Here is a 14682-nt window from a genome sequence, read left to right as displayed (position 1 = left end):
ACAAGAACCCTTTCAAAGGGTTTTTGCTAGGTAGCAAAGGTTCAGATTTCAATTTTCTCTACAGCTGAGATTGAAAGCTCAAGCTGTGGTAGACTTCAGAGATGGAGTCCTCTTCTCCACTACCTAGAACAATGATCATCTTTGAGGTTACAGTGACTTTCTCCCTGTACTTTAGAGCACAACCAAAGGGAGAATGGGAGTCTCTGAGATCATGATTCTGTCCTATTTTGTAGCCCCAAGGCCATGGATCCAAATATCCTAAGACCTTCCTGAGAGCCCATTCAACAATCAAAAGGTTCCTCCTTTGTGTAGGGTGATTGTCTCCATCCTACTTACCCCATACGAAAGAAATTGGCCCAGTATCTCATCATTAGTCTGCTTAGATGTTTCTCCTCCTCAGTGGCATCTGGAAAAGCTGGAAACAGAATCATTTCTCATGTAGCCAAACCCAACTGGCACCATGAAGAGCCTGATCCAATAACAAACCATTGGAGCTTCCTGCCACACATCTCAGAAACACCTGAGTCTGACCAAAAGATTTGTTGTTCATTGTACTCATTGCAGGTAACAGGAGATTCTGATTAAGTTTTCCATGAAAACTCTGCTACCCAGATATGTAGGGTAGGAAATAGTTTTTGAATCATAAAATTATTCAAGAGAGTATGTGATGAGCTGTCCTGCAGGCTTCTGGCTTACTGTGTCCACTAGGGTCAAAATTTGATATTGATACTGTGTTTTATATTTGATTTTTCTGTCAGTGATTTTATTCTGCAACCCCACATAAGAAACCTTAGCCACCTTTCTAATTCTATAAGAAGCTCATGAATTCCAGAGTTCAATCTTTCTCTCTCACAATTCAGATGCCAAAAGGTCAGTTTCCCTATTGATCACTTTTAATTAAAGAAAAAAACTCTGAGCCAAAGTTTAGAAGTCCAATGATCTCATAAAACATCCCAATTCCATGGGAATTGGTATCTCAACATCGCCTGAAAAACACTTTGTGCCAAGCAAAGCTTGTTATCATCCCACATAACTTCAGTTTCTCAGCAAAGCCATGGCTATTGTGTGTTATCTCTGAGGAACAAAAAAGCTTCAGCTTTCCCAACTTAGTCTTGTCCTTGCAAATTAAAGGTGGGCTTGTATTATTCCCAGGCACGCATGAGTAGTCTGCTACTCCCAATCCACTATCACTGGCCTGGAGATATACAAGCTGGGTCCCATAAATTCAAAAAGCATTCCCCAGAAATGGAGAGGGGGAGCCCTGATTCCACATTCCTGTGTATGCCCTCTTTCCTTAGTGTAACCAATTATGATCCCTCACCTCCATGAAGCTGCCAATGTTATAACCAACAGTATGATCCCCTGACTTAATCTGTGGTGCTTTGTTCTATGTTTATAAAAAAAAAAAAAGAGTTGCAGCTCCAATTCTTTGTCTTTTGGGTAATCAAGGCAATCATCAGACCTGCTTTATAGGCTGATTATGCCCCTGCAGATATACTATTACTTTTCTTAGAGACATATGTCTCACTTTACTTTTTTGTCTGGGGTGGTGGGATCCTGACCATGTAGAAGAAAGGGTCAAATTCTTTTCCTCACACTCTGACCCATCCCAGTGCTACCTCAGGAAGATCTACTTAAAGCTTAGGTCTGGCTCATTTCTAGGGTCTCCCCCCAAAATCAGAGTAGACTGGTACTCAAAATACAATGTAAGTCATGTATGAGGCCAGTATTTATTTCCTACATACAAAAGAAAAGCTTAATAGAAAGAGCTTTCACAAAAATACATTAACAAAAAGACTTAAAACAGGTTACAATGATCTAACTATTCTTTTACTCAGCAATTTGGTGCTTTTAGAATGATGAGGAAAATCTCTTATTGGCCACTGAGCAGGAAGAGCAAGTGACTCAGTGGACCTTTGAAAAGTAGTGATTCTTCCCTTGTCTCTCTTCCTTTGACCTACTGGGGACATCATGTAACTCTAGGACTTCCCATGAGGGTGCCTCTTCTCCCCACTGGAAGTATTGTCATTGTTCCCCATGGCAACTAGAACGGGGCCTCATCTAGGTGATCTTGAACCTGGACTTCTGGATACTTCTTCTGCTTTCTGTTTCTTTGCCTGAATGTGGGTTACCAAGCAGTGATCCTGAAATGGACATTTTCAGGGTAGGAAACCACCTCATGAGTTTGAGGCCTAGAGACACTAGGTCCTCAGCTGGCAGAAGAGGTGGTCCGTACATCTCCTGTAGAGCTTGTACATCAAAGAAGGTGACCACTGACAAGAAGAATAACCCCAAGACCTGGCCTGGTCTGTCAGAAGACATGAACCTGGAAGGGTTTCTTTGGACATGTCAGATTTGAGGTGAAATGTAACAGCATCTCTTAAGCAGTCTGGAAAGTTACATTAGGCCTTCATGTTTTAAGTATAAACCTCCCGGAACAGTTAAAGAATAGTTAGGTCATTGTAACCTATTTTAAGTCTTTCTGTTAATGTCGTGAAAGCCCTTCCTATTAAGCTTTTCTTTCATATGTAGGAAATAAATACTGGCCTCATATATGATTTACATTGTATACTGAGTACCAGTCTACTCTGTTTTTTTGCGGGGAGACCCTAGATATGAGCCAGACCTAAGCTTTAAGTAAATCTTTCTTAGGTAGCACTAGAATGGGTCAGAGTGTGAGAAAAAGAATCTGACCCTTTCTTCTACATGGTCAAGATATGCCCTCCTGCCTGAACTAAACCTGTTGTGGGAAGGGGGACCCCAAGAAACCCAAAGATCCCAACCCCCAAGGAATCCTTAAACTTTTCCAAGGGAAAAGCAGCTCTGCCTCCCACCTCAGGAATGTGGTGTTGCCGAGCACAAGCGACCCTGTACACTTATGAGCAATAACAAGGTCTGCCAGATTATATGTGCAAGATATGAATGGCAGCTGCATATCTTACTGATGCCCCATTATTCAAAAATCCCCTCCCAGTTGTTCTTTGTAATCCCTTCCCCAGTAATTTTGCTTTCTTTGTTTTATATATAAAACATCAGCCCTTCTCTTACTGAAAGAGGCAGTTTTCCTTAGTGATTTTGTCTCCTGGCCATACATTCCTTTCTCCTAATAAATCTTTTTATTCCACAAGATTTGTGATGTCTCTGATTATTCGGGTGAGCTAGCCCCCTGATCTAGGTCACAAGTCTCCTCAACAATCATTGTATTCATGGGTTCAGAATATGTGGGACTTGGAATAGGAGATGTAGAGAAGACAGTGCCCCAGACTCTTGGGCCCAGTAGCAGTTCACAATTATTAGATTTAAACATAAGACCCCTTAGACTAACTGAAGATACACGATATCTAAACCTCTTCAATTCACAAGGTGACCTCCAAACACAGAATTTCTATCTCAGGACAAAGATCAGGCAAAGAAACACACAGCAGAGGAAGCCCAGGTTCAAGCTTGCCTAGCTGAGTCCCATTTCTTATGGCCACATGGGAGAAGTTGGCATGATGCTGGAGTGGAGAAGGACCACCACATCCCCACCTCTTCTTCCACCCCTCACAGGAAGTCCCAGAGTTACATGATACCCTTTGGAGGGTCAAAAGAAGTGAAAGACAACACACAATCATTCCTTTTGAAAGGACCCAGCTATTTGATTCTTACAGCTAATGTCAAGTGAAGTAGCCCCTAGAAGCTTCTGTATTAGGGGGTGCTTGCCATCCTTTCAAAAGATAAGACTTTGTAATCTTGTTTGTTTGTTTTGGGTGGGGCAATGAGGGTTAAGTGACTTGCCCAGGGTCACACAGCTAGTGTATCAAGTGTCAAGAGGCCAGATTTACACACAGGTCCTCCTGAATCCAGGGCCAGTGTTTATCCACTGCTCCACCTAGCTGCCTCCCAAAAGATAACTCTCTTCACACTGACTCCTCTGCTCCAAAGTTCCATAATCCTGTCCCTTCTGTAGATCTCTTCCTCTCCCCACCATCCATATCTAGAATCTTCCTGGCTGCAAATGTCCATCTGCCATACTAGTTGATGCCTACCTTGCCTGTGGCAATAGATCCCATCAGGAGACATCAGCTCTCCCTATAAACACCTGTCTTTCTTTTACATTTCTCATTGACCCTTTTATATGTGACTAATCTGGAGTACATGTGCTGAACTGGGGAGGAACAATGGAAGCCTGGTATAAACTGGGTCTCAGGTCCGGAGGGCAATCTTCCAATGATTACTTGTTCCCTTTTCTTCCCTTACTGAGTCTTCAAGATGATCTAACTCAAGGTTTGGACTTTCCTGCTGATGTACTCTGTTCCTCTGGAGATGAGGGCATGTTCTTCTTCTCTCTTAGAAGCCTGTGATCCTGATGTATCCTGTCCTTTTCTCTCAAACCCATTCTTGATTTCCCACGAAGCTAAAGTTAATAGTTTTCCTTTGTAGGAGGTAACCTCTTTCTTTCTTTCTTTCTCTCTCTCTTTCTCTCTCTCTTTCTTTCTCTCTCTCTTTCTTTCTCTCTCTCTTTCTTTCTCTCTCTCTTTCTCTCTCTCTCTCTTTCTTTCTCTCTCTCTTTCTTTCTCTCTCTCTTTCTTTCTCTCTCTCTTTCTCTCTCTCTCTCTTTCTCTCTCTCTCTCTTTCTCTCTCTCTCTCTTTCTCTCTCTCTCTCTCTTTCTTCCTTCCTTTCTTTCTTTCTTTCTTTCTTTCTTTCTTTCTTTCTTTCTTTCTTTCTTTCTTTCTTTCTTTCTTTCTTTCTTTCTTTCTTTCTTTCTTTCTTTCTTTCTTTCTTTCTTTCGCCTGACTCTCCCTATCTTGTTCGACTGTAAGTACAGTGGCTGCACATGGACCCAATCCCCATACTAATCCACATGGGAGCTTTGACCTACTCTTTCCATCTTGGGATTGTTTGACCCTCCTTTGGCAGCCTGGTGGCCTCCTGCCTAGGAGAGTTCACCACATTGGTACTGGACTTGATGCGGACAACCAACTGGTTTAATCCAACTGAGGTCAGAACTCCTAAGCTCAGGCAATCAACCAACCTCAGCTATCCTGGAAGCAGGGATTAAAGGCATATGCCACCACACCTGGCAACTGCTTTTTAGTATTATTGCCTTTCTGTGGAGATCTCTAGATCTCCAAGGGCAGTGGCAATGAAGTGGGACTCCAATATCATTGGGTTACTGTGGCTAATATTACATGTGTGTTGGCTGATTGCCAAATGGGTTTTGTAATAATTGAAGTCTCATTCCACTTCTTTCTTCTGGTTATTTATTTGTTATGTGAATGTTTTAATTATAAAACCCAACATTTAGTTATCAGTTTAATCTGCCCTGAGAGTGTGCATTCTCCAACTTATATACATAAACATATAGACATAGACAGACATCTAGTATATATACTAAAGATACTAAGTTCCTTAATGACAAAAATTCATCTTATTCCTCACAATTCTAGACACACAGTAAATATTCAGTAAAGATTGATTGATATATTTTCCTTACCCAACACAGAGCGCTCATCTGCCATGAAAGGGCCTCCAAAAACAAATGTGAGCTCAGCTGAGTGGTCAGCTTTTACATAAGCAGGTTTGATCTTATCGAAAGCACTTGGCCGATGCTGGAATTCATAAAAGTAGACTGGAGCACCAGAATCTGATGGGAAAGAGCCAAGGAGAGGCCTGGAGTTAGGAGTCTGAGAAGTCATGTTGGGTGGGGGAAGCCCATTTTGCTTCAATGTTGTTTGTTGGTGCTGCCTTCTGTTGTACGTCCTTCATTGTGAAGAGGACCAATGATATCACATGGTAATGCCTTGACTTGGACCTGAATTGGATTTCAATGAGGCAGAGCTGCACAAAGTTATCAGCCTTGCTCTTTCCTCCAGGGTCATCAAAGTCCAGTGGCAGGACAAAAGTCAGAATGACAGGAGATGACTTAAGATGCAGTGGATGACCTTACATCTTTGATGTCTGAGCAGGTTCTTTTTTTTCCTAAACATTTAAAAAAATTTTTTTGATGTTTTGAGTTCCAAATTCTATCCCTCTCTTATTCCCTCCCTCCTTACCCTCCCCCTCCCTGAGGTGGTGAGGAATCAGATATAGTTTATACATCTGCAATTATGTAAAACATTACCATATAAGTCATTTTATATAAAAAGTCTCAAGTAATAAAAAAGAGGAAAATGCAAAGTAGCACGCTTCATTCTGTGTTCATCCAATATCTCTTCATTCTCTGGAGGTAGATAGTATACATTATCATTAATCCTTTGGGATTGTCTTGGATCACTGTATTGCTGAGAGTAGTTAAGTCATTCACAATTGCTGCTGTCAGTGTGCACAATGATCTCCTGGTTCTGCTCACTTCCCTGTACATGAGTTCATATAAGTCTTTCCAGATTTTTCTGAAATCCTTCTCATCATTTCCCACAGCACAATAATATTCCACCATAATCACACACCACAGCTTTTTCAGTCATTCCCCTACTGATGGGCATTCTTTTGATCTGCAATTCTTAGCCACCACAAAGAGTTGCCAAAATAAATAAATAAATAAATAAATAAATATATATATATATATATATATATATATATATATATATATATATATATATATATATATATATATATATATTTTTAGCGAGGCAATTGGGGTTAAGTGACTTGCCCAGGGTCACACAGCTAGTTAAGTGTCTGAGGCCGGATTTGAACTCAGGTACTCCTGACTCCAGGGACAGTGCTCTATCCACTGTGCCACCTAGCTGCCCCCATAAATATTTTTATACAATTTTTTTCCTTTTCTCTTTTTCACAGTTACTATTAACTGTTTCCCTCCATCCTATTCCCTTCCCCATGATGTTTACTCTATTATCTATCTTCTTTCACCCCATCATTCCTCAAAAGGGATTTGCTTCTGATTGCCCCCTCCCCCACTCTGCCCTGGCTTCTTTTACCCTTGCCTCCTTATCCCCTTCCTCTCCTACTTTCCTGCAGGGTTAGATAGATTACTACTCCACCCAACTGAGTGTACATGTTAATCCTTCCTTGAGCCAACTCTGATGAGATTAAAGTCTTTGAGCCAATTCTGATGAGTGTGAGGTTCATTCACTGACTCCTCCCCCTTCTCTTCCCCCACTCCATTTCCTGCTTCTTTTATGTGGGATTTCACCCCATTCTACTTCTCTCCTTCCCCCTCTCCCAGTGCATTCCTCTCACCCCTCAGTTTTACCCTAAAGATGTCATCATGGGGCAGCTAGGTGACCCAGTGAACAAAGCACCAACCCTGGACCCAGGAGGACCCAAGCTCAAATCCAGCCCCAGTCACAAGACATTCACCCACTGTTCATCCCCAGGCATGTCACCCAACTCCAACCACTCAACGAAAAGTAAAAAGATAAAGAAAAAATTAATGCTTTGCAGATATCATCCCTTCATAATCAATTCCCATAATCAGTGCCCTCTGTCTAAATTTATTTCTATCATCTGCCATAATACCGAGAAATCTCTTATGAGTTAGATGTATCATTTTCGCATAAAGGAAGCAGCTTAACCTTTGAAGATTCCTCTTAATTTCTTTCTCCTGTTTTCCTTTTTATGCTTCTCTAGGGTCTTGTATCTGTAAGTCAAATTTTCCATTCAGTTCAGGTCTTTTCATAACGAATATCTGAAAGTCCTCTTTTTCATTGAAGTCCCATTTTTCCCCCTAAGATATTGTACTTACTTTTGCTCGGTAGGTGATTTTTTGGTTGTAATACCAATTCCTTTGCCCTCCGGAATATTCCAAGCCCTCTGATCCTTTGATATAGAAGCTGCTAGATCTTGTGCTATCCTGACTGTGGCTCCACAGTACTTGAATTGTTTCTTTCTGGCTTCTTGCAATAATTTCTCCTTGACCTGGGACCTCTACAATTTGACTATGATATTCCTGGGAATTTTCATTTTGCGATATCTTTCAGGAGGTGATCGATGGATTCTTTCAATTTCTATTTTACCTTCTGCTTATAGATGAGCAGGGTAATTATCCCTGACAATTTCCTGGGAAATGATGTCTAAGCTCTTATTTTGATTGTGGTTTTCAGGTAGTCCAATAATTGTCAAATTATCTCTCCTGAATCTATTTTCTAGGTCAGCTGTTTTTCCAAGGAGATATTTCATATTGCTCTGTATTTTTTTTTATTCATTTGGATTTGCTTTATTTTGTCTTGATTTCTCATAAAGTCATTTGCTTCTATTTGCTCAAAACTAATTTTTAAATAATGATTTTATTCAGAGAGCTTTAGTACCTCCTTTTTCAATTGGCCAATTTGGCTTTTCAAGCTGTTGCCTTTTTTTTAAGACCTTCCTTCATCACTCTAATTTCTCTTTCCATTTTTCCTCTGCCTCTCTTACTTTTTCCTCTACCTCTCTTACTTTATCTTTAAGGTCCTTTTTGAGTGCTTCTATGGCCTAAGACCAATTCATATTTTTCTTGGAAGCTTTGGATGTAGGAGCCCTGATGTTGCCATCCTCTTCTGAGGGTATACTTCAATCTTCCCTGTCACTAAAGAAACTTTCTTTGGTCCTCATCTTTTCCTGTCTGCTCATCTTGCCTATCTTTTACTTGATTTTTTTTCAGGGCAATGAGGGTTAAGTGACTTGCCCAAGGTCGCACAGCTAGTAAGTGTCTGAGGCCAGATTTGAACTCAGGTCCTCCTGAATCCAGGGCTGGTGCTTTATCCACTGTACCACCTAGTCCCCCATTTTACTTGACTTTTAACTCCTTCTTAAAGTGGGGCACTACTTTCAGGATGTAGTGTTTCAAGCTTCAGGCAGTCTAAGGTAAGGTGGTGTTTAAGGAGGGGGAGGTTCTTCTAAAACCTGGCCTGTTCTCTGGTCCATAGATAACCCCAGGCCAACTTGCTCATTAACCAGACAGAAGAACTTTTTGTACTGTGGATGTTAGCTCTGATAATCCTGTACCCCCTCCCCCACCTAGGCCACTGACACTCGAGCCTCCTTCCTTGTTCCCAGCAGGGGTAAAACACCCAAGTTCTGCTTCAGTGCCAGCAGAGAACCCTGTAATCTCCCCTTGGCCAACCACTCAGCCCTCTCACTAGACCGTGAGCTTAGTTCCAGACGACACTGGCACTACAGTTAATTTAGAGGCTTCTGGGGTCTCTTTCTCTGGCAAGGCCAGCCTGGGACTGGATCTGTGTCAGCATGACCATGGGGTTGGGCTCCACTCCTGCCCTGGCACAGGAACCCCTTCCTGCCGACCTTCTAAGCTGTTTTTGGATGGAAAAAAATCTTAGCCCACTCTCTTGAGGGTTCCACTGCTCCAGGAATTGTCCTATGGCATTATTTGGAGGTATTTTTGAGCAATCGTGTCATGAGTTCCAAGAGCTTACTGCTTTTCCTCCACCATCTTGGCTCTGCCCTGGAAATTCTTGACCAGGTTCTAAACACTCCACAGCACCTGCTTCAGTCTCCTTCATAGCCATTGGAACAAATTGTTCTCATCCTCCCAATTCTATCAGGGGAAGTCTTCACATGCTTGGGGTAGACATTCTCCTAACTCATCAATAGATTCAAGGCCCATTGGTTACCCTCAACCTGATTTAGCCTGTCTGCCTGCATGGTTTTTCCTGGGTGGCCACTGCTCATGCTAAAACTCCTTGGAGTCACAGGTGAGAGTTGAATGAAAGGTAGACACCAAAGGTAGATGAGTATCTCTGAAAAGGTCTTGGCAAACCCTCACACTAGAGGTGCTAGTTACCCCTGAACACCTGTTTTTGTTGTTAAAGTACCACAAAACTACCTTTGAGGATATTAAGTGAAACCCCCATCTCTCCAATAAGAACAAAGAACTAGTTATTTCTGACATTCAACTTGAAGAGAAATTCTCATGCTCTTGGAATGAAGGAAACAGTCACTGGGCTAAGTGCTTTATAAATATCTCATTTGGTCTTTACAATAATCTGGGAAGTAGATGCTATTATTATTCTCATTTGGCAGTGGAGGAAACTGAGGCAGGCAGAGGTTGAGTGACTTACTTAGGGTCATATAGCCAATAAGTTTCTGAGGCCAGATTTGAACTTAAGTCTGCCTGATTCCAAGGCCAGAGCTCTGGACCATTGTGCTACCTAGATGCCTCTAAGAAGAACTTGTTTTTATTATAATACCATATAATAATTAATTAATGAACAATATAACAATCCTACTTCAAGGAACCATGCTTTGCTTGGTTTAGATATTCCCTCCTCCAATCTGTGACTTAGTAAACTTATCTCCTGGTTGCCAACCTTCAAGTGATAAGTGATTTTGCACTTAGCACAATTGGTCCCTGAATGACAGTCAGACAACAGCTAGAACCAGACTCAAAGCCTTCCTATCTTGGAAATCTCCTGTATTTGGACTTCGCTGTTACAGTGACAGCATGGGGTCCTCTCCATAGCCAGATAAGGCATTAGAGAGAGATTTTAGGGGAACACAAAATAATTACAATTTTAAAAAATAGTATAGATAGGTCTATATGAACTTAGAGTTTACAGAGTGCTCTCCTTAAGGGAGTCTTGTGAAGTAGAGAATGCAAATATTGTCATCATTTTACAGATGAGGAAACTGAAGCTGAGAGCAATAAAGTGCTTCATCTAAAGTCAAATGATCCTTAAGTGGAAGGATTGATGAGGTCTCCTGGCTACAAGAGCCTGGGACCTGTCTCTCTCTGTCTCTGTCTCTGTCGCTGTCTCTGTCTCTCTCTCCCTCTCTCTCCCCCTTTCTCTCTCTCCTGCCCCTTTCTCTCCCCTCCCTTTCTCTGTCTCTGTCTCTGTCTCTCTCTCCCTCTCTCTCCCCCTTTCTCTCTCTCCTGCCCCTTTCTCTCCCCTCCCTTTCTCTGTCTCTGTCTCTGTCTCTCTCTCTCTGTCTCTGTCTCTCTCTCCCTCTCTCTCCCCCTTTCTCTCTCTCCTGCCCCTTTCTCTCCCCTCCCTTTCTCTGTCTCTGTCTCTGTCTCTGTCTCTGTCTCTCTCTCCCCCCTTTCTCTCTCTCCTGCCCCTTTCTCTCCCCTCCCTTTCTCTGTCTCTGTCTCTGTCTCTGTCTCTCTCTCCCTCTCTCTTCCCCTTTCTCTCTCTCCTGCCCCTTTCTCTCCCCTCCCTTTCTCTGTCTCTGTCTCTCTGTCTCTGACTCTCTCTGTGTTTCTCTTTCTTTCTGTGTCTCTCTGTCCCTTCATGTCTGTCTCTCCCCCTTTCCCTCTCTCTCCTCCCTTCCTCTCCTCCTCCCTTTCTCTCTTTTTCCTCCCTCCCTCTCTCTTTCCTTTTCCCTCTTCCTCCCACCCTTTCTTCCTTCATTTTAGGGGATTTTAGAGGTCACAGTCCAACCCTTCCATTTTACTTGAAGACACTGCCACCCACAGAGTTTAAGTGCTTTCTCAAGATCAAATAGATTGTAAATGGCAGAAACAAGACCTGAAGCAAGCTTTTCTAACTTGAAATCGATATGTGCAATAGCGGAGGTAGCAACACAGATATGATGAATTATAATAATCCCTACGCAAAAGGAGCTCAAACTGCAGGAGGAGATAGCAAGAATATACAGGGGAAAAATTATGAGACTATAAATAAATATAAAAGTGTCCACCGTAAGGTGCTTTGACGAGGGGGCCACTAACAGTTGAGGAGAAGAGGAGGGTTACATGTAGAATGGAGTGTCTCTGCTATTTCTTAGAGGATTCTGAGACCCAGGTGAGAAGGGAATACATTCTAAGCTCAGGGGAGAACAAATCAGTGCAAAGGCTGGCAGGTGGGAAATGATACATCATGTGTGTGGAATAGAAATAAACAGAAATAGGAATAGAAATAACAATTTGAGTGGATTGCAGAGTCATCTCCAGTGAAGGAGAAAGAAATTGTAGTAGGGTTGTGAAAGGCTTTCATGAATTAACAGAGGCATTTGTACTTGACCCCAGAGACAATGATGAACCACTGGTATAGGGGAGGGACATGGTCACATCTATGCTTTAGGAAAATCACTTTGGCAGGGGTGTGGAGAATGGACTGGAGAGGTGAGAAACTTGAGTCAGGAATGTGATGAAATAATGAGATTTAGCAGATACTCAAAGATCCACCTGGAGATTAATCTAGACTGATTGAATCAAGTGAGAGTGATTAACTGCTGATTAGCCTACTTCAAATTAACTGGATTGTAATCACACCTGGCTAGCCCTTAAGAAGGTATTGTTTGGGGGCAACTAGATGGCGCAGTGGTTAAAGTGCTGGCCCTAGATTCAGGAGTACCTGAGTTCAAATGCAGCCTCAGACACTTAACACTTACTAGCTGTGTGACCCTGGGCAAGTCACTTAACCCCCATTGCCCCGCAAAAAAAAAAAAAAAAAAAAAAAAAGGTGTTGTTCTCAGAAGCTAGACTGTGAACTCAACTTGAGAACACCTTCAAAAACCAATAGATTTGGATGACGCCGACCAATAAGCTTGAAGCAGTGTGTAAGGACCACCTCTGTTCCAGACCTATAAAAAGCTTCCACAGTCAGCTTGCTGGAGAGTTCCTGATAAAAGCAGGCTTGTGGCAGAGGACTTGAGGAAGAACCTGACCAGGCTGGAACTCTAAGCTAGATAGGCTTTTTCTTAACTTTCTGAACTCCTTGTGAATACCTGTATGCTTTAATAAATGTTTAATGCCCAAAGACTGGTGCTGAAGCTTCTAATTTAAGGCAACCACAATTTAGAATTTAAACATCACAGGAAGAAGAATCAGGAGGCTATTGGAATAGGCCAGGTAATGGGAGCCTGAATTAGGGTGGCTGTTGTGTGAATAGAAGTTTTGGATGAGAGAGATATAATAAAGGCAAAAATAGCAATATTTGACAACTAATTCTATCTATGGGGTGGAGGGAGAATGAAGTCAGATGACATTAAGGAGACTGGAATAATGGTAGTGTCTTTGACGGAAATAAAATCAAATACTTCTTAGATCCTCCAACGTTCATGAGCTTGCTCCATGATAACAAGGAAGTCACCACCTTCCACGGACCTCAGTTTGAGAAAAATGACTTCTCCCACCCTAATCTGATGCTTTTGACTCAGGTCCCCAAGGTCTGGTTTGGGGGCAGTTTGGAGCCATAAGCCTCAAGCAAGATAAAATCAAGTGAATAGCTCACCTCTGTATTCCTTTGATACTTTCAGAGCTGGAAAAACCATGACCACGTCTCCAAACATATCCAGAGTTGCATCCCTAATGGCGAGTGGGTCTGTCTGGTTACCTATGTATTCATCTATGATGAAATGGATCAGTTCAAGGGGGATGCTCTGGGATAAACAGAGAAGAAAACTCAGTAGACTCCACAGGAATCAGTGACAGAGCCAGTATCTCATCCTTTAGCCTAAGTTTGGGGCAATGATTACTGAGCTTGGAATCAGAGGAGAAAATCCAGTTGTTTCAGTTAAGTAAGGGGCTCAGTGGATAGAGTGCTGGACTTAAAGTCAAGAAGATCTGAATTAAAATCTAGCCTCAGATACTTCCTATTGTGTGACCTTGGGCAAGTTTCCTCATCTATAAAATGGGAATAATGATAGCATGTACCTCCTAGTGTTGTAAAAAATGAGATAAAATTCATAAAGCACTTTGCAAATCTCAAAGAACCATAGAAATGCCAGGCAGCTAGGTGGCACCATAGTACACAGAGTGCTGGACCTAGAATCAGAAAGACTCATCTTCCTGAGTTCAAATCCAGCCTCATTTACTAGCTGCATGACCCTGGACAAGTCACTTAATTCTCTTTGCCTCAGTTATTCATCTGTGAAATGGAGAAGGAAATGGCAAACCACTCCAGTTTCTTTGCCAAGAAAAACCCCAAATGGGGTCACAGAGAGTTGGACATGACTGAAATGACTAACCAACAACAGTTCTTATTATGCTTGGGTTGTAGTACTAAGTTGATGTAGTGAGTAGAATGCTCAATTTGTAGTTAGAAATCCTTTATGTCAGATTCTGAGACATGTTAGTTGTGTGACTCTGGGCAGATTCCTTGCTTCTCCAAACCTCAGCTTTCTGTTGTTGTTTTTCTTTTATTTTTTTAAATTTCATTTATTTATCTATCTATCTGTTCATTTATTTATTTATTTGTTTGTTTGTTTGTTTGTTTGTTTGTTTTTTGTGGGGCAATGAGGGTTAAGTGACTTTCCCAGGGTCACACAGCTAGTAATTGTCAAGTGTCTGAGGTTGGATTTGAACTCAGGTCCTCCTGAATCCAGGGCCAGTGTTTTATCCACTGTACCACCTAGCTGCCCCCCAAACCTCAGTTTTATTATGAGATCTTGAGCAAATTACTTCACTGGGCCTGAGGTTTGTTTAGGTCTCAAGGAAGGAGGGTTGTATTAGGTGATCTCTCATGGTCTAATCTGTCTTACCTGGGTTCAGTTTGTGTCTCGAGACAGAACTGGAAGCCAGCTTGCCCTTGTTATAAGGCATACTCTCCACATCGTCTCCAATTTTTCTGCATTCTTTCCAGTTCTGACATCCTATGTTTTAATGCCCCATTCCAGCTCTCATACTCTTTGTTACAATATTCTAATACTTTAAGATTTCTTTCCTCTCTGATATTCTACATTCTAAGGTCCCTCATCCTTATAATGATTCAGGGGCTAGATAACATAAAAATTATTATCCCCATTTGACATGATGAAATGGAAGCTCTTACAGGTTTAAGTAAATTGACCAAGGACATTTT

General features: G+C 41.8%; 1 protein-coding gene across 1 annotated transcript in view; it reads right to left on the bottom strand.

The window, feature by feature from the left end:
• Positions 1–14682, bottom strand: part of LOC122740013 (carboxylesterase 3-like) — a 38666-nt gene that overhangs the window by 4391 nt on the left and 19593 nt on the right. The window contains 3 exon segments of the mRNA XM_043981783.1: positions 337–415; positions 5478–5627; positions 13114–13261. Of these exon segments, the coding sequence (XP_043837718.1) occupies positions 337–415; positions 5478–5627; positions 13114–13261 (377 nt within the window).

The sequence above is a fragment of the Dromiciops gliroides genome, chromosome 2 (genome assembly GCF_019393635.1).
Source record: "Dromiciops gliroides isolate mDroGli1 chromosome 2, mDroGli1.pri, whole genome shotgun sequence".
NCBI classification, from domain to species: Eukaryota; Metazoa; Chordata; class Mammalia; order Microbiotheria; family Microbiotheriidae; genus Dromiciops; species Dromiciops gliroides.
This window is presented reverse-complemented; position numbering and strand designations above follow the sequence as displayed.